Below are 22,068 nucleotides of genomic sequence, written 5' to 3'. Positions count from 1 at the left end.
TCGGACCAGAATATCTCCGGGACCGCCTTCTGCTGCACGAATCCCAGCGACCGATTAGGTGCCACAGAGTGGGCCTTCTCCGGATCCTGTCGACCAAACAATGTCATTTGGCGGGTCCCAGGGGAAGAGCCTTCTCTGTGGCGGCCCCGACCCTCTGGAACCAGCTTCCCCCTGAGATTAGAACAGCCCGCACCCTCCTTGCCTTTCGCAAACTCCTTAAGACCCACCTCTGTCGTCAGGCATGGGGGAACTGAAATATCTTCCCCAGGCCTATACTGTTTATGTATGGTATATTGTGTGAATGTTTTTTAAATTATGGGTTTTTAGCTTTCTAATTATTAAATTTGTATTTTACACTTTTTTTCTGTTGCTGTTGTGAGCCACCCCGAGTCTGCGGAGAGGGGCGGCATACAAATTTAATAAATGAATAAATAAATAAATGAATAAATAAATTTATTAGATTTGTATGCCGCCCCTCTCCGGGGACTCGGGGCGGCTGAGTAAGCATTGTGCTATGAAAAAAAATCACTTCTGACCAGGGATTTCTCTCCGGGAGATCTGAAGTGAGCAGCGCAAAGTGGATCTTGTATGTTTTGTCCTTGAAGTCTACTCGTCCGGCAGGCAGTGGTCTCGCAGGAATAACTAGAGATTTGGCCTTCCGTGGCCCGGCTGGGAGGAATTGAATTCTGCATTTTGGAAGGGAGCGAGCGGTGAGAAATACATGAATGGACACAAGAAGACAATTCAGAACCCCATGCGGACAAAAGGATCCTTTGAAGCTCCTTTCCGCAAGGGCGTTTGATCTTGTGGTTTTCTATTCGTGTTGGGTTTGGCGAGGATTGGGGAAGAAGGAGATAAGGGAAAATGGAAACGTTGTTCTCGTGGATCAGTGGAATCTGCCTTAAGAGCAAACAGGATGCAAAAGATTATCACTACGTTTTAGAACAGTGCACAGTTTGTAGATGTCTGTTATATATTGGAGAGAAAGGGAGAGAAGGAGAGCAGTGATGGGCTGCTGCCGGAACAGTCAGGTGCTCTGCTCCGGTAGCGATTTTTGGAATGTGCACACAGCTGTGTGTCCCCAATGCGCACACATGCACCCCATGCAAGATTTGGCTTCTGCGCATGTGCAGCAAGTGAAATCCTGTTTGAAGACGGTCGTGCAAGTGAAATTTTGGTGATTTTTTTGCTTCTGTGCATGCGCGGAAGCAAAAATATCACACAAATTGCCAAAATCTCACTCGTGTGCGGGTCCTCGCGCAAGATTTCACTTGCTGCGCATACACAGAAGCCAGATCTCACGACAGCAGCCATGCACTCGCCGACCTGGTGCATGTGCATCCGCGACAGCCTCGGCGGGCCCACTGGTTGTTGTTGTTGTTATTATTATTATTATTATTATTATTATTATTATTATTTATTGGATTTGTATGCCGTCCCTCTCCGCAGACTCGGGGCGGCTAACAACAGTGATAAAACAACATAAACAATCCAATTAATAAAAACAACTAAAAAACCCCTTATTATAAAAAACAAAAACAAAAACCAAACATACACACAAACATACCATGCATAACTTGTAATAGCCTAGGGGGAAAGGATAACTTAACTCCCCCATGTTGTGCCGAAGATGGCAATCCTTCGTTGAAGGAGAGAGGGAGGGAGATGGGAGAGAGAAAAGAGGGAGTGGGAGGGAAAAGGGAGGGGAGAGAGAAGAGAGAGAGGACAGCAAGAGGAGAGAGAGAGACAGAGAGGAGTGAGCGAGAGAGGAGACGGAAGAGAGGGGAGAGAGAAAGAGGGGAGAGACGGAGTGGAGAGGGAGGGACAATAGAGAGAAAGGGGGGAGAGGAAAGGAGAGAGAGAGTGTGTGTCTGAGTCAGGGATGGAGTCAAATAGGGAACTAGTCTGGAATCTTTACATAGACACAAGTAGGCAAACTGTAAGAACAGGGATAAGAACTTGCTCGGATGTTTGTATTAAGATTGTAAGGACAAATGAATATTATATTATATTTATATTATATTATATCATATCATATCATATTATATTAATATACACTGCTCAAAAAACTTCCGGTAAATCAAACTTCTGTGAAATCAAACTGTCCACTTAGGAAGCAACACTGATTGACAGTCAATTTCACCTGCTGTTGTGCAAATGGAATAATTGTGCATATGAAATATTCAAGGAGAATATTTCATTCATTCAGATCTAGGATGTGTTATTTGAGTGTTCCCTTTATTTTTTTTGAGCAGTATATATATTAAATAATGGTGTTGTAATTAAGATCCTCATAGATACTGTACATAGATTATAATGACAGTAGAAATCTGTAAAAGTAGTAAATAAGCGTAAAATACTAGTTCGATGTATGTACCGTAAAATAACCTTAAAGGTATAAATGTATGTACATTTGTTTCGTTTTTGTTTTGGGTTTGTATTGTATGCTGTCTTCTCTGTTTGTTTTTTTTCCTTTTATGTATTTTTTAAAGTTTATAAATGAATAAAAATCATTTTTAAAAAAAAAAAAATTGAACTTGCTTGGATATCAACTGTGCCACTTTCCCAGAATCCCTGTTCTTTCCAACCTGCCAGAAAAACCCAGATTCTTTGAAATATCATTGTGCAGCTGTGAAAAAAATAATAATGTACTTTTAAAAACGACATATTCTTGGCAATTAATGCGCCTCTCTATTTTTAGACGCGAGTGGGCACGCCGAGCGATTTTGTTTCCTTGGATTTAACGGCACAGGTAGTGCTTGAGTTCCGATCACGGTTGAGCATTTCTGTAGCTGTGAAACATTTGTTAAAACAGGCTTTGGAATGGAATGGAATGGGATGGAATGGGATAGAATAGAATAGAATAGAACATTTATTTATTTATTGATTGATTGATTTGATTTGATTTGTATGCCGCCCCCTTTCCGTAGACTCGGGGCGGCTCACAACATAATAAAACAATTCATAACAAATCTAATAATTTACAATTTAAAATTTAAAGTATTTAAGAAAACCCCATTTTTAAGCAGACATAACTACAAACATAGCATACATAAATTATATAGGCCTGGGGGAGATATCTCAATTCCCCCCATGCCTGACGACAAAGGTGGGTTTTGAGGAGTTTACGAAAGGCAAGGAGGGTAGGGGCAGTTCTGATCTCTGGGGGGAGCTGGTTCCAGAGAGTCGGAGCCGCCACAGAGTAGGTTCTTCCCCTGGGGCCCGCCAACCAACATTGTTTAGTTGACGGGACCCGGAGAAGGCCGACTCTGTGGGACCTAATCGGTTGCTGGGATTCGTGTGGCAGAAGGCGGTCTCGGAGATATTCTGGTCCGATGCCATGAAGGGCTTTATAGGTCATAACCAACACTTTGAATTGTGACCGGAAATTGATCGGCAACCAATGCAGACTGCGGGAGTATTGGTGTGACATGGGCATATTTGGGAAAGCCCATGATAGCTCTCGCAGCTGCATTCTGCATGATCTGAAGTTTCCGAACACTCTTCAAAGGTAGCCCCATGTAAAGAGCATTACAGTAGTCGAACCTCGAGGTGATGAGGGCATGAGTGACTGTGAGCAGTGACCCCCGGTCCAGATAGGGCCGCAACTGGTGCACCAGGCGAACCTGGGCAAACGCCCCCCCTCGCCACAGCTGAAAGATGGAAACATGTATTTTTATTCATGAAAGGGAATTATTTTTAATTAGGTTCTTTTTTAATTTGGCTTATTTATTTGGCGATATTTGGGATATACTATTTGGTGGGTTCTCCTTTCTTGCCCCCTTTATATATATATTTTAACTTTTTAAAGAGCAATGGTTGGTTTTAATTTAAACACTGTGCTGGAGGTAATTGGAAATTTTTTGCTCCTTTTCTTTTCCCTTAATGTCCTTCTCCCCCCCTCCCTCTTTTATTCTAGAGGGCATTTATTATGGGAGAGGGTTTAAAGCATCCATGAAAATTGATATGGAGGAGATTTTTGAGAAAACTGAAACATTAGGATCTCATTAATTTGATGTGAATTAAGAATAGTAACAGCCTAAAATGTATATTGGTGAACATTTTTTAAAAAAAATTTCTTATCATCATCATCATCATCATCATCATCATCATCATTATTTATTAGATTTGTATGCCGGCCCTCTCCGTAGACTCGGGGCGGCAATGATAAAAACAATGTATAACAAATCTAATATTTAAAATCTCTAAAAGCCCCTTATTTAAAAAGCAAAACATACACATAAACATACCATGCATAAACTATATAGGCCTGGCGGAGATGTCTCAATTCCCCCATGCCTGACGGCAGAGGTGGGTTTTGAGGAGTTTACGAAAGGCAAGGAGGGTGGGGGCAATTCTAATCTCTGGGGGGAGTTAGTTCCAGAGGGCCGGGGCCGCCACTGAGAAGGCTCTTCCCCTGGGTCCCGCCAAACGACATTGTTTAGTCGACGGGACCCAGAGAAGGCCAACACTGTGGGACATAACTGGTCGCTGGGATTCGTGCGGCAGAAGGCGGTCCCAGAGATATTCTGGTCCGGTGCCATGCAGGGCTTTATAGGTCATTACCAACACTTTGAATTGTGACCGGAAACTGATCGGCAACCAATGCAGACTGCGGAGTGTTGGTCTGAAGTTTCCAAACATTTTTCAAATCACATAAGGAATTGGAAAAATTATTTTTTGGTTCAGATATCAAATGGTAAGGCATTGGTTAATCTATGTATACCGAAATTGCAAAAATTATATATTGTAATGTAATTTAAAATTAATGGGGTTTTTTTTCCTGTACACATGATTGGAGAAGAAAAATAATAATAAAAATTTACTCCCCCCAAAAAAGAATAGAATAGAATAGAACTGTGATGGTGAACCTATGTCAGCTCCAGCACATGCTAGCCATCTGATTTTTGGCCTTCCAGAGGGGGAAAACAGACCCAACAGGCCTACGGGAAGTTCCGAAATGTACTTCCGGTAGGGCTTTGGGTCCGTTTTTGCCATCCACATGCCCTGGAGGCTTTCTTGAAGCCTGAAGATGGTGGAAATGACTTCTCCCCTGCCCTCTGGAAGCTAGCAAGCTAGAATGGGAGAGAATTCTTTATTGGCCAAGTGTGATTGGAGACACAAGGAATTTGTCTTTGGTGCAGTTGCTCTCAGTATACATAAAATAAAATATACATTTGTCAAGAATCATGAGGGACAACACTTAATGATTGTCATAGCGGTCAAAAAAGCAATGAGGAAACAATACTAATAAAAATGTTAAGGATACAAGCAACAAGCTACAGTCATAAGTGGGAGGAAATGGGTGGTAGGAATGATGAGAAAAATCTATGTCCATGTTTCGCCTCTATGCTGGTTGAGGCAGGCAGGATTCCCTTGAGTCCCATTTGTTGGGGGTCAAGGGAAACGGAGGGTCTTGCCTTCTCTTTCTGCTCAAGGTCCCCAAGGACAATTGGTGGGCCACTGTGGGACACAGAAGGCTGGACTCGAGGGGCTTGGCCCTGATTCAGCATGGCTCTTCTTATCTAGTAGTAACAGTAGTGCAGACTTAGTAAATAGTTTGACGGTGTTGAGGGAATTATTTGTTTAGCAGAGTGATGGCATTCGGGGAAAAACCTGTGTGTCTAGTTGTCTTGGTGTGCAGTGCTCTGTAGAGACGTTTTGAGAGATAAAGAGAGAGGTGAGAGGGAAAGGGAGAGAAAGAGGACAGAGAAAAAAAAGAAACAGAAGGAAAGAAAGAAAGAGAGGAGAGAGAGAGAAAGAGGAGAGAGAAAGAAAGAGAAAGGGGAGGGAGAGAGGAGAGAGAGAAAGAGAAAGAGAGAGAAGGGGGAAAGAGGACAGAGGAGCGAAAAAGGGGAGAGAAGAAAGAGAAAGAAAGAAAAGAGAAGAGAGAGAGAAAGAGGAAGGAAAGAGGAGAAAGAAAGAGTACAGGGAGAGAGAGAGGAGAAAGAGAGAGAAAGGGGGAGAGAAAGAGGACAGAGGAGCGAAAAAGGGGAGAGAAGAAAGAAAGAAAGAAAGGAAAGGAAAGAAAAGAGAGGAGAGAGAGAGAAAGAAGAAAGAGGAGAAAGAAAGAGAAAGGAGAGAAAAAGGAGAGATAAAGAGGACATAGAAATAAAGAGAAAGAGAGAGAAGGGGGAGAGAAAGAGGACAGAGGAGACAGAAAGGGGAGGGAGAGAAGAGAGAGAATGAAAGAATGAAAAAGAAAGAAAGAGAAGGAAAGAAAGAAAGAGGAGAGAGAAATAGGAGAAAGAAAGAAAGGAGAGAGAGGGGAGAGAAGAGGGAGAAAGAAATAGAAAGAAAGAAACAGGAGAGAGAGAAAGGAGAGAAAGCGAGAGAGGAGAGAGAAAGGGGTAAGAAGAGAGAGAAAGAAAGAGAAAGAAAGAGAGGAGAGAGAAGGGGGAGAGGAAGACGAGAGAAAGAGGGGGAGAGAGAAAGAAAAAAATAAAGAAAGAAGGAAAAAGAGAGAGAGAGGAGAAAGAAAGAGGAGAGAGAAAGAAAAAGAAGTGAGAAAGAAGGGGAAAGAGGACAGGGGAGAGAGGGAAAGAAAGGAGAGAGAGAGAGAAAGAAAGAGAGAAAGAGAGAGACTATTTGGAAAGCTACGTGGGGCCATTGGACCATCCTGCCCGTTGTGAAGGTAATTGCACAGCCTGGCTGTGGGATGCCAAGGGGTGGGGCATAATTACAGGTTTGGGGAGGAAAAGGAGGGGAGGTTTTGCCAGGAAAGGGAAATTTGGGGGGGGGGGGGGCTTCCTGAAGCTGGAGAGATCTCAGCCTAGGCAGGTGGTTAGTGTTGCAAAGGTGTGGGGGGGAGCATCCTGGCAAGCAGAGGGGGGGGTCTTTTGCTGGGTCGGGGTGGGGCTGCAGCAGATAGCAACAGCATTTAGACTTATATACCGCTTCACAGGGCTTTCCCAGCCCTCTCTAAGCGGTTTACAGAGAGTCAGCTCCTTGCCCCCAACAATCTGGGTCCTCATTTGACACCCCCCCCCCCTCGGAAGGACGGAGGGCTGAGTCCACCTGGAGCCTCCTGAGATTCGATCTGCCAAACTGCTGGCAGCCGGTGATCAGCAGAAGTGGCCTGCAGTCCTGCACTCTAACCACTGCGCCACCGAGGCTTTTGGTACCCTTCTCACCTGATCCTGTGGGGTCTCTAACATTGGGAGGGGGGGCATTAAAGAAGAGGTCAGACAACCGTCTGATGGAGAAGTTACAGGTTCTCCTGCTTGAGCAGTGGGGCTGGACTAGAAGACCCCCGAGGTCCCTTCTTTCCAGGTCTGGTCATTCTGTTAATTAATCAAGGGAACGGCTTCCCCCTCCAGACGTTGTGGCTGCTCCATCCATGGAGGCTTTTCAGAAGAGACTGGAGAGCCAGTGGACTGAAATGATATCCTGCTTCAGCAGTGGGGCTGGACTAGAGGACCCCCGAGGTCCCTTCCAACTCTATTCTGATTCACTTTCATCTTCCTTCGAAACCAGCCTCCTTCAATAAAATATTCACCAGATTATTCTATTGTATTCTCTTCTTTTTTCTATTGTATTTTCCCTTCTCTTCTCTCCTCTTCCTAATTCTAATTCTAATTTTACTCTACTCCATTGTATTCTTTCCATATTCTGTTCTGTTCTGTTCTCTCTTCTCTTCTCTTCTGTTCTCTCCTATTCTCCTCTTCTCTTCTCTTCTATTCTCCTCTTCTATTCTATTCTCCTCTATTCTATTCTATTCTATTCTCTCTTCTAATTCCATTCTAATTTTACTCTACTCCACTCCGTTGTATTCTTTCCATATTCTGTTCTGTTCTGTTCTCTCTTCTCTTCTCTCTTCTCTTCTCTCTTCTCTTCTCTCTTCTATTCTATTCTCCTCTTCTCTTCTCTTCTCCTCTTCTATTCTCTTCTCCTCTATTCTCTTCTATTCTCTCTTCTAATTCCATTCTAATTTTACTCTACTCCACTCCGTTGTATTCTTTCCATGTTCTGTTCTGTTCTATCCTCCTCTTTTCTTCTCTTCTCTTCTCTTCTCTTCTCCTCTATTCTATTCTATTCTCTCTTCTCTTCTCTATTCTATTCTATTCCATTCTATTTTATTCTATTTTCTCCATTCTAATTTTACTCTACTCCACTCCATTATATTCTTTCCATATTCTGTTCTGTTCTGTTCTATTCCATTCCACTCCAAACTGCCTTCCAAATTATACATTCTTTACCTCTTCTGGAACGTCCTGATCGTTTTCAAAGGACTCACCGGGTGCAAAACTTTCGCTTTTCCCGCAACCAGCCAAATTTAGCTCCTCGCAAGCTGCTGGGCCTTGCATAATTCTGTGGGCGGCATCGTGGCTTTCGATCGCCTGCCTTGCCAACCAAGGAGGTTCCGGGAGAAGAGGGAAAGGGGTTAGAAGAAGTGCAGGTGCCAACAATTGCTTCTTGCCCTCCTGCCGCCTGCTCTCTCCCGAGTTGCCGTCACGCGGAGCAGATTGAGTGGCAGATTCTGAGCCCGGGTGAATTATCCCCCCTCCCGCTCCTCCGTGCTTTGCTCGAGCATGAGGCGTGCGGTGGAAGGGCTTGGAGGCTCCTATGGCGTTTGGGGGCAGCGCTTGGCTGCGGAGGGGCCAGGGGCTTGAGCAGAAGAGCTGCCACCTCTCCTGGCGGAGGAAGCCGGCCGGCCTCTCTCTCCAACTCAGGAGCCCTTGGGGACCCTCTGAGCTGGGGGGCTTCCTTGCAGGGGTCTCACTGCCCCAACCAGGTAACTTTATCGGTGCTAGCAGGGAGGAGGGGTTGCAGACAGGAGGTGGAGGAGGAAGAGGAGGGTGGGAGGATTGTGGGGTCCTTGGGGCTCCCTCATCTTGGGGGCTTTCTTGCAGATGTTTCATTTCCCAAACCAGGCGATATTTATTTCTTTTATTAATTGGATTTATATGCCGCCCCTCTCTGAGGACTGTAGAAAGGGGGGGGGAGTTTACAGGGAGGAGGAGGAGGAGGGTGGGAGGAAGATGATGGTGGGGTCCTTGGGGCTCCCTCATCTTGGGGGCTTTCTTGCAGATGTTTCATTTCCCAAACCAGGCAATATTTATTTATTTTATTAATTGGATTTATATGCCGCCCCTCTCTGAGGACTGTAGAAAGAAAGGGGGTTTACAGGGAGGAAGAAGAGGAGGAGGAGAGGAAGGAGGAAGAGGAGGAGGAGGAGGAAGATAACTGAGGGGTCCTTGGTGCTCCCTCATCTTGGTGGGTTTCTTGCAGATGTTCCATTATCCAAACCAGGTAATGTTAACAGTGCAAGAAAGGAGGGGGATTTACAGGGAGGAAGAAGAGGAGGAGGAGAGGAAGGAGGAAGAGGAGGAGGAGGAGGAGGAGGAGAAAGATAACTGAGGGGTCCTGGGTGCTCTCTCATCTTGGTGGATTTTTTGAAGGTGTTCCATTATCCAAACCAGGTCATGTTATCAGTGCTAGAAAGAAAGGGGGTTTACAGGGAGGAGGAGGATGAAGAAGGGGGAGAGGAAGAAGAGCAGGAGGACTGTAGGGTCCTTGATGTCCTTGAAGCTTGGTGGTTTTCTTGTAGGTAATTCATTACTCAAACCAAGTTAATGTTATGGGCGCTAGAATGGAGGGGTGGGTGGGTTGCAGAGCGGTGGAGGAGAGAGGGGGAGGAAGAAGAGGAAGAAAACAAGGACGGAGGGAGGAAGAGGACCGTGGAGTTCGTGGTGGGTTTCTTGCAGATGTTTGATGACCCAAACCAGGGAATGTTATCAGTGCTATAACAGAGCGGGGGTTTACAGAGAGGAGGAAGAGGAGGAAGAAGAGGGAATGGACTTTGGGTCCTTAGGGTTTTCCTGCAGAGGTTTCATTACCTGACCAGGTAACCTCATCAGTGATAGAAAGGAGGGGGCTTTATGCGGAGGAAGAGGAGGATTGTGGGGTTCTTGGTGTTATCTCATCCTGGTGGCTTTCCTGCAGATGTTTCCTTACCCAAACAAGGTAACTTTATCGGTGCTAGACCAGAGGGGGGGTTTCAGAGGGGAAGAAGGTGGGAAGAGGAGGAGGAGGAGGAGGAAGAGGAGGAGGAAGAAGAGGAGGAAGAGGAGGAGGAAGAGGACTGTAGGGTCCTCAATGTTCTTGAAGCTTGATGCTTTCCTTGCAGATATTTCATTACTCAAACCAAGTAGTGTTATTGGTGGGAGGGGGGTTTTCAAGGAGGAAGAGGAGAAAGAGGAAGAGGAGGGTGTGAGGAGGAGGACTGTGAGGTCCTTGCTGCTCTCCCTTCTTGGTGGGTTTCTTGCAGATGTTCCATGACCCAAACCAGGGAACCTTATCAATGCTAGAAAGGAAGGGGGGTTACAGGAAGGAAGAGGAGGAGGAGGAAGAGGAGGAGGAAGAAAAAGGAGGAAGAGGAGGAGGAGGGTGGTGGGAGGAACAGAACTGTGAGGTCCTTGATGCTTTCATCTTGGTGGCTTTCTTGCAGATGTTCCATTATCCAAACCAGGTAATGTTATCACTGTTGGAAAGGAAGGGGGAGATTTACAGGGAGGAAGAGGAGGAAGAGGAGGAGGGGGAGGAAGAAGAAAACTGGGATTCTCTCATCTTGGTGGGTTTCTTGCAGATGTTTCATAACCCAAACCAGGAAATGTTATCAGGGCAAGAAAGGTGAGGGATTTACAGGGAGGAGGAGGAGGAGGAGGAAGACTGTGGGGTCCTTAATGCCTTCTGAGCTTGGCGATTTTCCTACAGGTATGTCATTACCTGGATAACGTTATCTTGTAGGTCTATCAAACCAGGAAACGTTAGCAGTGCTAGACGGGTGGGGGGGAGGGGGGTTCAATGAGGAGGAAGGTGGGAAGAGGAGGAGGAGGAGGAAGAGGAAGTGTGTGTGTGTGGGGGAGGGGGAGGACTGTGGGGTTCTTGTTGCTCTCTCATCTTGCATCAAGACATTTCTTGAACCAAGCCAGGTATAATTTTCAGTGCTAGAAGGGTGGGGATATTGCAGAGAAGAGGAAGAGGAGGAGGAGGAAGAGGAGGAGGAGGAAGAGGAGGAGGAGGAAGAAGAGGAGGACTGTGGGGTCTTTGGTCACGCTTAGGCTTGGTGGCTTTCTTGCAGATGTTTCATGACCCAAACCAGGTAATGTTATCAGTGCTAGAAAGGAGGGGGGGGTTTACAGGGGGGAGGAGGAGGAGGAAGAAAGAGGAGAACTGAGGGGTCCTTGGGGCTCTCTCATCTTAGTGGTTTTCTTGAAGATGTTCCATTATCCAAACAAGGTAATGTTGTCAGTGCTAGAAAGGAGGGGGATTTACAAGGAGGAAGAAGAGGAAGAGGAAGAAGAGGAGGAGAGGAAGGAGGAGGAGAGGAAGAGAACTGAGGGGTCCTTGGGGCTCTCTCATCTTGGTGGCCTTCTTGAAGGTGTTTCATCATCCAAACCAGGTAATGTTATCAATGCTAGAAAGGGGAGGGGGATTCACAGGGAGTAAGAAGAGGAGGAGGAAGAGGAGGAGGAGGAGGAAGACAACTGAGGGGGATTTACAGGGAGGAAGAAGAGGAGGAGGAGGAGGATGGTCAGAGGAGGACTGTGGGGTCCTTGGTCACTCTGAGCTTGGTGATTTCCCTGAAGACGTTTTGTCACCCAAACTAGGAAACCTTATCAACCCTAGCAGGGAGGAATATTTGCAGGGAGGAAGAGGGGGGAGAGGAAGAGGGGAACAACTCCCTGCCAACATGATCTGCAAAGGAATTTTTTTTGGGGGGGGGGCAGGGGTGGTGGAAGGCACCGAGTCCTCTTGCCTCACCTGGTGGCAAGCAGCATGCACCGCAAGTCCAATTTGAAAAACCGGCGTTGCCATGTGCATGCATCCGTGGGCGTTCTCACGGGAAAAGCGGGCGCACTTAATATTCCCCCGACAATGCACAGCCAGCGGACTCAGCAATAGGTTTGCAAAAAGCGCCACAGCCCATTCGTCCCGAGGTGGCCTTTGCCCCCTGTGTCCTTTTAGACCCACTCCCAGCAGGGCCCAGCCTCTCGCCACGCAGTCGGGGGCCACGGCAGATGCCTCCACGAAACTCGGCTGAATTCCAACCAGACGCTCCATATTTTCCAGCCATTTTATGGCTTATGTCTCCACTTTTGGGGGGACACTTTCTTTTTGAAGGTGTCAGAAAGTTGCACCAAGGCCAGATGCTTCCTGTTTTGACTTGTCCCGGCGTGGCAAATGACAGAAGGGGACAACTCACTGTGGCCAGGTTGCTGTGGCCAATTCACCCTGGTCAACTCGCCCTGGGACAATTTAACAATCCAGTTTACGTATTTAAAATGAAGAAAGAAATATTTTCAGTTTTTATCATTCACTTTTCATTCTGTCCCTCCTCTGGCATCCTTGCTTTAATTATTGTATCCCACCATTTCTTTGATATTACACGTAACTCTTGTCCTGTGGCGAGTTGGTCATGGAGAGTTTTGCCCCGGTGAGTTGGCCGTGATGAGTTGGCTGGGGCTGGTGGGTCATGGGGAGTTGTCTATGATGAGTTGGCCATGGGGAGTTTGCCCCTGTGAGTTGACCATGGGGAGTTGTTTGGGCCAGTTGACCATGATGGGTTGGCCATGGGGAGTTGGCCTTGGGGAGTTGACCATGGGGAGTTGTCTGACGCCAGTTGATCATGGGGAGTTGTCTATGATGAGTTGGCCATAGTGAATTAGCTGGGGCCAGTTGGTCATGGTCAGTTGGTTACGATGAGTTGGCCATGGTGAGTTAGCCCCAGTGAGCTGACCATCAGGAGTTGTTTGGGGCCAGTTGGCCATGGATTGTTGGCCATGAGGAGTTGGCCCCAGTGAGTTGGCTGTGATGAGTTGTCTGGGGCCAGTTGGTTATGTGAGTTGCCCATGGTGAGTTGGCTTGGGCTAGTTAGCCATGGTGAGTTGGCCGTGGTGAGTTTGCAAAGAGGAGGAGGGGGAGGATGACAACTGGACACCTCTGAGCTTGGTGGTGTTTTATTATCCTGCTAAGTAACGTCATCGATGCTAAAAGCCAGTGGGGATGCAGAGAGGAGGAGGAGGAGGGAAGACTATGATGCTGGTGACAGTGGGGTCCTTAGGCCTCTCCAAACTGGGTGGCGTTTCATTACCCTACTAGGTAATGTTATTGATTGATTGATTGATTGGATTTGTTATCAGAGCTACTTAGCTGGTTGGCTAACAGAACAGCTGTAGGAAAACCAGCCATTGCTCAGGGGGCACCAAGGACCCTTCTCTTTGCTACTCTTTGCTACTTCGATAGATAATCATGGTGCTTGCAAGACGGAAGGAAAGCAGCCACGGGAACCAAGAGTGTCAATCTGCCGTCAATCTTCTATGTTTCTATGAGTGTTTCCTGGGAGATGCCTCCCTGCATGGCACCTGAACGACAATGAAAATGGACAATTTCTGGGCGGTGACGACAGCACAACCAGGATGACAGAAACGCTCTTCTGAATTCCGGTTCCTACAGCAACCGGAACAACGTTTCTCACCCTGTTGCCCCTCTGGATTCCAAGGCACTTGCAACAGAGCAGCCAGAGCAGGAGGGGTGAGGTGGGAAGGAAAAAAGGAAAATTAAATGCCCCACAACGGGTTGTGTGATTGCACAGACGCAGCAACCCCGGCCCCTGGGAGCAGAGCCAGGACTTTGGAAGGCCTTCCAGAACCCGGGAGATAATTTCACCACCGAATTGGAGCGGCCTCCGTTTTATAATTGCAGCTGGCCGGCCGTTGCTTTGAACGACGGAACAGATGGGCTTTGCAGTCCTCGGTTGCCGGGTGCGTTGGAGGGGTTGCGGCAAGCTGCTCTCAGATGCAAAGACTCTGCCAGGCCAGGCTCTTGGAACGGCGGGAGACATAATCAGTGACATTTTGGATTTTAGTAATGAAAAGTCACGTGGACGGACTCGGTTGGCTCCTTGGTTGAACGGGGGGTTTCGTAAACCGTGGCTTGTTCATTTCTGTTTATTTCATTTATACGATCTCGATGGTTGCGGATTACGATTGACTTTAAAGCTGCCAGTTGTCATTCATTGATTGGATTTGTAGTTAATGGTTTTGGGGAATTTGTGAGCTTGGCCCATGCAACCTTGTTGGACGTAGAATGACAAGAGCTGGAAAGGACCTTAGAGGTCTTCTAGTCCAGTGATTTTCAACCTTTTTTGAGCCGCGGCACATTTTTTACATTTACAAAATCATGGGTCACACCACCAACCAAAATGACACTCTAAGACACTCTCCTCTCTTTTTCTATCCCTGTCTCTCCCCCCCCTTGTGTGTCTTGAACCATTTCCAAAAACAGGTGAGGGCTGGGTTTTTTCTCTCTTTGGGTGCTTTTTATCATATGCTTTAGATCAAGAGTCACTTCTCTCTTTTATTTCTCTCTCTTTCCTCTCATTCTCTGCCTCAATCATTTTCTTTTTTCCTCCCTTTTTCTCTCATTTCTCCCTCTCGCTCCCTTCCTCTCTTTTTCTCTCACTTTTTCTCTCACTTTTTCTTTCTCCTGCTTTCTTCTTCTTCCTCTTGCTTTCTCTCTTTCTTTCTCTCTTTCTTTCTTTCTTTCTTTCTTTCTCTTGCTTTCTCTCTCTCTCTTGCTTGCTTTCTCTCTCTTGCTCTTTCTTTCTCTCACTCTTGCTTTCTTTCTTTCTCTCACTCTTGCTTTCTTTCTTCCTCTTGATTTCTCCCTCTCTCACACTCTCTCTCTTGCTTTTTGTTTCTCTCTCTCTCTCTTGCTTTCTTTCTCTATCTCTTGCTTTCGTTGCAAGACTGGAACCTGAGCTTCCTTCTTCACGGCACACCTGACCATGTCTTGCGGCACACTAGTGTGCCGTGGCACACTGGTTGAAAAACACTGTTCTAGTCCATCCACCTCCTTGAACAGGACACCCCATAGAGCAGCGTTTCCCAAACTATCCGGCCCGTGGGTAAGTGACAGGAGTATAGGATATGTCCACTGTTCCCTCTAGCCTGTGCGGTCGCGTGGCCACACAGGCAAAAAACAAACTCCGCGCCAGTTTTTCAAACCCCACGCGGTACAGCCGGCGTCGTTTCTCCTGCTGTCGGCCGGGAGAAACCAATGTGGGCTCTGAGCCACGTCCAGTTTCTCCAGCTGTGTCCGGGGACCACGTCCTGCCCACTCCTGCCGATATTCTCCCCACCGCCGGGAAGAAACAGGAATCATCTCTTAACATACATTCAAACAATACAGTGTCCCATCTAATTTTCCATGAATAAAATGTGGTATTTTGTTAGTAACTAATATCAATCATCAAAAAAGTTGCAAAAGTTTTTTTTTCTAATTTTGTCATCCAGTTACATTCATTTTCTTTTAATTAGATTCTCTCCTTAATTCGCCCACGTTTCTTCAACACTCCGTGGCTTGCATTGGCTGCTGATCAGTTTCTGGTCACAATTCAAAGGGTTGGTCATGACCTTTAAAGCCCTACATGGCAATGGAGCAGATTACCTCCGGAACTGCCTGCTACCGCACGAATTCCAGCAACCAATAAGGTCCCACAGAGTTGGCCTTCTCTGGGTCCCGTCGACTAAACAATGTCGTATGGCAGGCCCCAGGGGAAGAGCCTTCTCTGTGGCGGGCCCCGGCCCTCTGGAACCAACTCCCCCTGGAGATTAGAACTGCCCCCACCCTCCCTGTCTTTCGTAAACTACTCAAGACTCATTTATACCACCAGGCATGGGGGAGTTGAGATAGCTCTTCCCCCTAGGCCATTACAAGTTATGCATGGTATGTTTGTGTGTATGTTTGGTTTTATAATAGGGGTTTTTAGTTGTTTTTTATTATTGGATTGTACATGTTGTGTTTATTATTGTTGTTAGCCGCCCCGAGTCTGCGGAGAGGGGCAGCATACAAATCCAATAAATAATAAGAATAAGAATAATAAGAATAATAAGAATAATAAGAATAATTATTATTATTATTAATGTTCCTTCAAAAAGTACACCAATTATATTTATAACTTATTAACCATTATGCCAAAGTGCTTCCTTCTTTCTTTATACGTTTTTCTATAAGCCAAGAAAACCTTGTATAGCCAATCAGATGTTAACAAAAGAAAATTAAAAACAAAACTTAAACATTTATGAATTTCAGACTCCCCCCCCCCCCCAAAATAGTATGTTCCCATTTTGTTTTTTTACTTTAAAATAAGGTATGTGCAGTGTGCATAGGGATTTGTTCATAGCTTTTTTTATAGTCTGGCCCTCCAACAGTCCGAGGGACAGTGAACTGCCCCCCCCCCTGTGTAAAAGGTTTGGGGACCCCTGCCTTAGAGGCTGATTGGAAAGAGAATCCATTTATTGGTGAACAAACTCCTAGCGTTTATCTCTGGCTTCTGCTATGCGCTATTCAGAAAAAGTGGAGGCTGGTTTTCTTTCTCTAAATTTTTTTAATATTAGGAAAATTAAGGAAATTAAGGATTTCTGACAGTCTCAAAATGGGTGAACAATGCCGTCAGGCGGTAGGGAAAGAGAGTAGAATGCATGGCTGCATAGCTAGAGGTATAACGAGCAGGAAGAGGGAGATTGTGATCCTGCTGTATAGAGCACTGGTGAGACCACATTTGGAATAATACTGTGCTCAGTTCTGGAGACCTCACCTACAAAAAGAGGTGGATCAAATCGAATGGGTCCAAAGATCGGCTACAGAAAATGGTGGAAGGTCTTAAGCATAAAACGTATCAGGAAAGACTTCATGAACTCCATCTGTATAGTCTGGAGGACAGAAGGGAAAGGGGGGACATGATCGAAACATTTAAATATGTCAAAGGGTTAAATAAGGTTCAGGAGGGAAGTGTTTTTAATAGGAAAGTGAACACAAGAACAAGGGGGCACAATCTGAGGTTAGTTGGGGGAAAGATCAGAAGCAACGTGAGAAAATATTATTATTATTATCATCATCATCATCACCGCCACCACCACCACCACCACCACCACCACCACCACCACCACCATTATTATTATTATTATTATTATTATTATTATTATTATTATTATTATTATTATTATTATTATATAAAACGTCCAGCAGATGTGGTTGGTAAATCCACAGTGACTGAATTGAAACATGCCTGGGATAAACATAGATCCATCCTAAGATAAAAGACAGGAAATAGTAGAAGGGCAGACTAGATGGACCATGAGGTCTTTTTTTTTGCTGTCAATTTTCTATGTTTCTATGAAATATAATATTCTGCCTTTTTAATATTCCCCAAAATCTACCCCGGCCTAGGATTGAACTGAGAACGTATGCTAGTATGAAATGTGGATGATTGGTTTTTAAATGAATATGATTTTTATTCGATTTTTAAAATGTGAATTTCGATTTGATGGGGTTTTTTTGTATTTTAACTTTAGATTTCTCACCTATTCTGTATTTATCTTGTTGTAAGCTGCCCTGAGTCTCAGGAGAATGGCTGCATAGAAAATGAATGAATGAATGAATGAATGAATAAAATATTCCATTCTTCTAGGAAGTGGGGGGCTTCTCAAGCATTGCTTTTGACGTTTTATCTATATTTTCTTTCTGTTTTTTCCTCCGATCTTCGATGTGTGTCTTCCACAATTTCTCCCCCTTCCCAACATGAGAACATAGGCCACAATAAAGGGACGGGGCAATCTAATTGCATTTATTTTGTATGAGTAGCAGGGATAAGGAATAGTTTCAAACATCTGCTACCAGAACCCAAAGCCGAAATCCAGAATTTCCAAGCAAAAGGATTCAACTGGAAACTGTTGCAAACTTTCTTATGTTGTTTGCTGATGTTTGAGGTTGTGATCAATGTTTGTTGCCTTTGCTGGTTTGTCTCCTGCCAGGTGTGGGGAGAAAGGTGGCAATTCCCATCGGCAGAAATTGTGGAGGAAGTAGGGGGGACTGCTTTAGAACTTGCCTGTTGCAAAAAAAACCCCAAAGTGCACATAAAAGGAGTAGATCCTGGCTTGCTTTTGTTAGGCAACAATCTTGGCAGTGACACCCACACCCTGTGGATTCCGTTGGATCTAACATGTTTGTGTGTGGGGGGGGGTAGGTACTTCAGTGGAAAAGACTGGGATAACGTACAAGCGATATCACATGAGGTGGAAGAAGGGTGGCAAAGACTGGAGGTGGAGTCAAAAGAGGAATTAGCCTAGAGTCCTTGCATAGTCACAAGCGAACTAACTCCAATCTGCCCTGAATTCTGTTGATCCTTAACTGACTCTCAGCGGGAGCTAAGCAGAACTTGAGAAGGTTCCTATTCAATGAAATGATGAGCAATAAATACTCCCACCCTCCCCACTCGCCCCCACTGCCCCCACCCTACCTTCCTTCCTTCCTTCCTTCCTTCCTTCCTTCCTTCTTTCCTCCTTCCCTCACTCCTTCCTTGCTTTTTTCTTTCCTTCTTACCTGCCTCCCTCCTTTCTTCCTTCTTCTCTCCATCATTCCCTCCATCATTCCTTTCTTCCTCCCTCCCTCCTTCCCTCCATCACTCCTTCCCTCCCTTCCTTCCTTCTTCCTTCCTTCCATCCATCCCTCCTTCTTCCTTCCCTCCCTCCTTTCCTCCCTCCCTCCATCACCCCCTCCATCACTCTTTCCTCCCTCCCACCCCTCCCACCCCTCCTTCCTTCCTTCCTCTCAAAGAGGTATAGAGTCATCATATTGCTCCCCACAATCTGGGTCCCCATTTTTCCTTCCTTCCTTCCTTCCTTCCTTCCTTCCTTCCTTCCTTCCTTCCTTCCTTCCTTCCTCCTTCCCTCACTCCTTCGTTCCTTTTTTCTTTCCTTCTTTCCTGCCTCCCTCCTTTCTTCCTTCTCTCCATCATTCCCTCATCACTCCTTTCTTCCTCCCTCCCTCCTTCCCTCCCTCCATCACTCCCTTCCTCCCTTCCTTCCTTTTTCCTTCCTTCCATCACTCCCTTTGTCCCTCCTTCTTCCTCCCCTCCCCTCCTTCTTTCCTCCCTCCATCATTCTTTCCTCCCTCCTTCCTTCCTTCTTCCCTCCATCTTCTCGCTCCTTCCTTCCATCCCCCCCCTTTTCTTTCCCCCTTTTTTCCGCTCCGTGCCACCTGTCTCGCCATGGGGCTACTCTAGGCGACTTCCAACCATACAAAACGGAAAAAAAACACCCCACCCTAAAAAAAATCAAATGACAAACTAAACAAAGAAAAAAAAGAAAGCGTTCCAATAAATGGCGGCTTCTAACGCTCTCTCTCCCTCTCTCCCCCCGCAGGTTGGAATGGGTGGAAATCATTGAACCTCGCACACGGGAGCGCATGTACGCCAACCTGATCACGGGCGAGTGCGTGTGGGACCCTCCGGCCGGCGTCCGCATCAAGCGCACCAACGAGAACCAGTGGTGGGAGCTCTTCGACCCCAACACCTCCCGCTTCTACTACTACAATGCCACCACCCAGCGGACCGTGTGGCACCGCCCGCAGAACTGCGACATCATCCCGCTGGCCAAGCTCCAGACCTTGAAGCAGAACACCGAGTCGCCAAGGGCCTCCACCGAGAACAGCCCCGGGCGGAGCACCAATGTCAGCCGCGAAGGCAGCACCAGCTCCTCTCTGGAGCAAGAGCTGGAAAGCGGAGAGAAAGTCCCGGAGCAGAACCGACCCGGAAGGCAGCCGACTCAGTTTGCCGTCGTTAAGGAAGAGGCAGAAAGGTAACCGGGCAATTTAGGCGTCGGTTTATTGTTCTGCGCAGTAAATAGTTTGGAGCGAAAGTTCCGACTCAAAAATCCTTTATTTTATCAATAAAACAAACTATTTACTTACTTACTTACTTACTTACTTACTTACTTACTTACTCACTCACTCACTCACTCACTCACTCACTCACTCACTCACTCACTCACTCAGGTTTCGGTCACAATTCAAAGTGTTGGTAATGACCTATAAAGCCCTTCATGGCATCGGACCAGAATATCTCCGGGACCACATTCTGCCGCATAAATCCCAGTGGCCGTTTAGGTCCCCCAGAGTGTGCTTTTAATTGCAGTTTTTATGACTCTGGGCTAACTCTGACTAGCCTTAAAACTTAGAATGACTTGTGGAATGTTTTAATGATTTTGATGTTGCCTTGCATAGCGAAGTTTAAGATAGATTAGCGCTGCCTCCCGAGATGATTCAGTGTGGAACAAAGGAAAGAAAAATAAAGATGATGTGGTGTTTTACAAATATATGCATTTAGCCATCCTTTATTCCAATTATCAGTGGCCTTAGCCGGAGAGCAGAACAGTTATGACCTATTAAGCCCTACATGGCATCCCAGCTGGTCAGGTCCCACAGAGTTGGCATTCTCCGGATCCCGTCGACTAAACAATGCCGTTTGGTGGGACCTAGGGGTAGAGCCTTCTCTGTGGTGGCCCCGGCCCTCTGGAATCAACTCCCCCCGGAGATTCAAACTGCTCCCACCCTCCTCGCCTTCCCCAAGATGTTAAAGACCCATCTATGCCACCACGCATAGGGGGAGTAATCCTTCCGCCCCCCCATCTTTCTGACTCTAGCATTTGAGAATGGTGTGATTGTGTAGAATTGAATGGTTTTTTTTAGTAATAATGGGTTTTTAAATTAGTTTTAATATTGGATTTGTATCATATTGTATTTTGTTGCTGTTGTGAGCAGCTCTGAGTCCTCGGAGAGGGACGGCATACAAATCTAATAAATTATTATTATTATTTACTGATTGATTGAATTTGTATGTCGCCCCTCTCCAAGGACTCGGAGCAGCTCACAACATATCAAAACAATATACAATATACATATCTAAAAAATCCGATTAATATAGCTAAAAATCTCTAATAACATTTAAAATCATTCATTCCCATTCACATCACAAAACATACTACACTCATCGGCCAGGGGGCGAGGGTCTAATGGCCTCAAGCCTGGTGGCACAGATTGGTCTTTAATGTTTTACGGAAGGCAAGGAGGGGGGGGGCAGTGCAAATCTCTGGAGGGATTCCAGAGGGCTGGGGCCCCCACAGAGAAGGCTCTTCCCCTAGGCCCCGCCAAGCGACATTGTCTAGTTGACGGGACCTTGAGAAGGCCAACTCTGTGGGACCTGACCGGACGCTGGGATTCATGCGCAGAAGGTGGTCCCGGAGGTAATCTGGTCTGATGCCATGTAGGGCTTTTATAGGTCATAACCAACACTTGAATTGCATCCGGGTGGGTGGGTTGGGTGGATATAGATAGATTATAGATAGATAGATAGATAGATAGATAGATAGATAGATAGATAGATAGATAGATAGATAGATAGATGAGATGGAAGAGATGGATGGATAGATAGATAGATAGATAGATAGATAGATGAGATAGATAGATAGATAGATAGATGATATAGATAGATAGAGATAGATAATAGATAGATAGATAGAGATAGATAATAGATAGATAGATAGATAGATGATAGAGATAGATAGATAGATAGATAGATAGATGAGATAGATAGATAGATAGATAGATAGATGAGATAGATAGATAGATAGATGAGATAGATGAGATAGATAGATAGATAGATGATATAGATAGATAGATAGATAGATAGATAGATAGAAAAAATAAATACGTTGGTAGATAAGTTGATAGATTGATAGGTAGATTGATGATAGATAGATAGGTAGGTAGGTAGAATCTGAAAAAAGTCCAGAAAAAAAAAATCTACCTCCCAACCAAAAAAGGGGGGGGGAGGAAATTTTGGGGGGATGAAGCAAAACAAAACTGCATTCCTGGTGAACTTTATATTCACCTGGAATAATTTTTCACTCTTCAAATCCAACCCAGTCAACCTTCCTTGATTGCTCTTCCCCCCCCCCTTCTCCGAATCTTCTGCTTTCTTTATTTAATCGGCAAAAAAAAGGTCCAGTAAAAAAATTAACCGAAACCTCCTAATGCCCTAAGCATGTAATAATCCCCCTTTTCATTTCATGTAAATCTCCGTTATCCCTCTCTCCTTTTTGTGTGTGGAAAGAACGAAGGGTTTTTTCCGCTCTTTGAAGATTAGAATGCACTATCTTTGCCGCACCATCCCTTGGGGGGGGGGGGGGCTCTGAGTAGCGGCTCATTAATATAATTAATAATAGC

The 22,068-nt window shown here is 45.7% G+C and overlaps 1 protein-coding gene across 3 annotated transcripts in view; it reads left to right on the top strand.

Moving 5' to 3' along the window:
* The window catches only part of ARHGAP39 (Rho GTPase activating protein 39), a 150,181-nt gene that overhangs the window by 53,309 nt on the left and 74,804 nt on the right, over positions 1-22,068 (top strand). For all 3 annotated transcript variants that reach the window (XR_011558768.1, XR_011558767.1, XM_070748376.1), the window contains exon 2: positions 19,209-19,643. Coding sequence is in view for 1 of the 3 variants with exons in the window: in XM_070748376.1 (XP_070604477.1) it covers positions 19,209-19,643 (435 nt within the window). In the remaining 2 variants the exon portion in view is untranslated. The remainder of the gene's footprint in view (positions 1-19,208; positions 19,644-22,068) is intronic.

This window comes from Erythrolamprus reginae, chromosome 3 (genome assembly GCF_031021105.1).
Source record: "Erythrolamprus reginae isolate rEryReg1 chromosome 3, rEryReg1.hap1, whole genome shotgun sequence".
Taxonomy (NCBI): domain Eukaryota; kingdom Metazoa; phylum Chordata; class Lepidosauria; order Squamata; family Dipsadidae; genus Erythrolamprus; species Erythrolamprus reginae.
The sequence above is the reverse complement of the archived record's forward strand: the minus strand, read 5'-3'. Positions and strand labels throughout refer to the sequence as shown.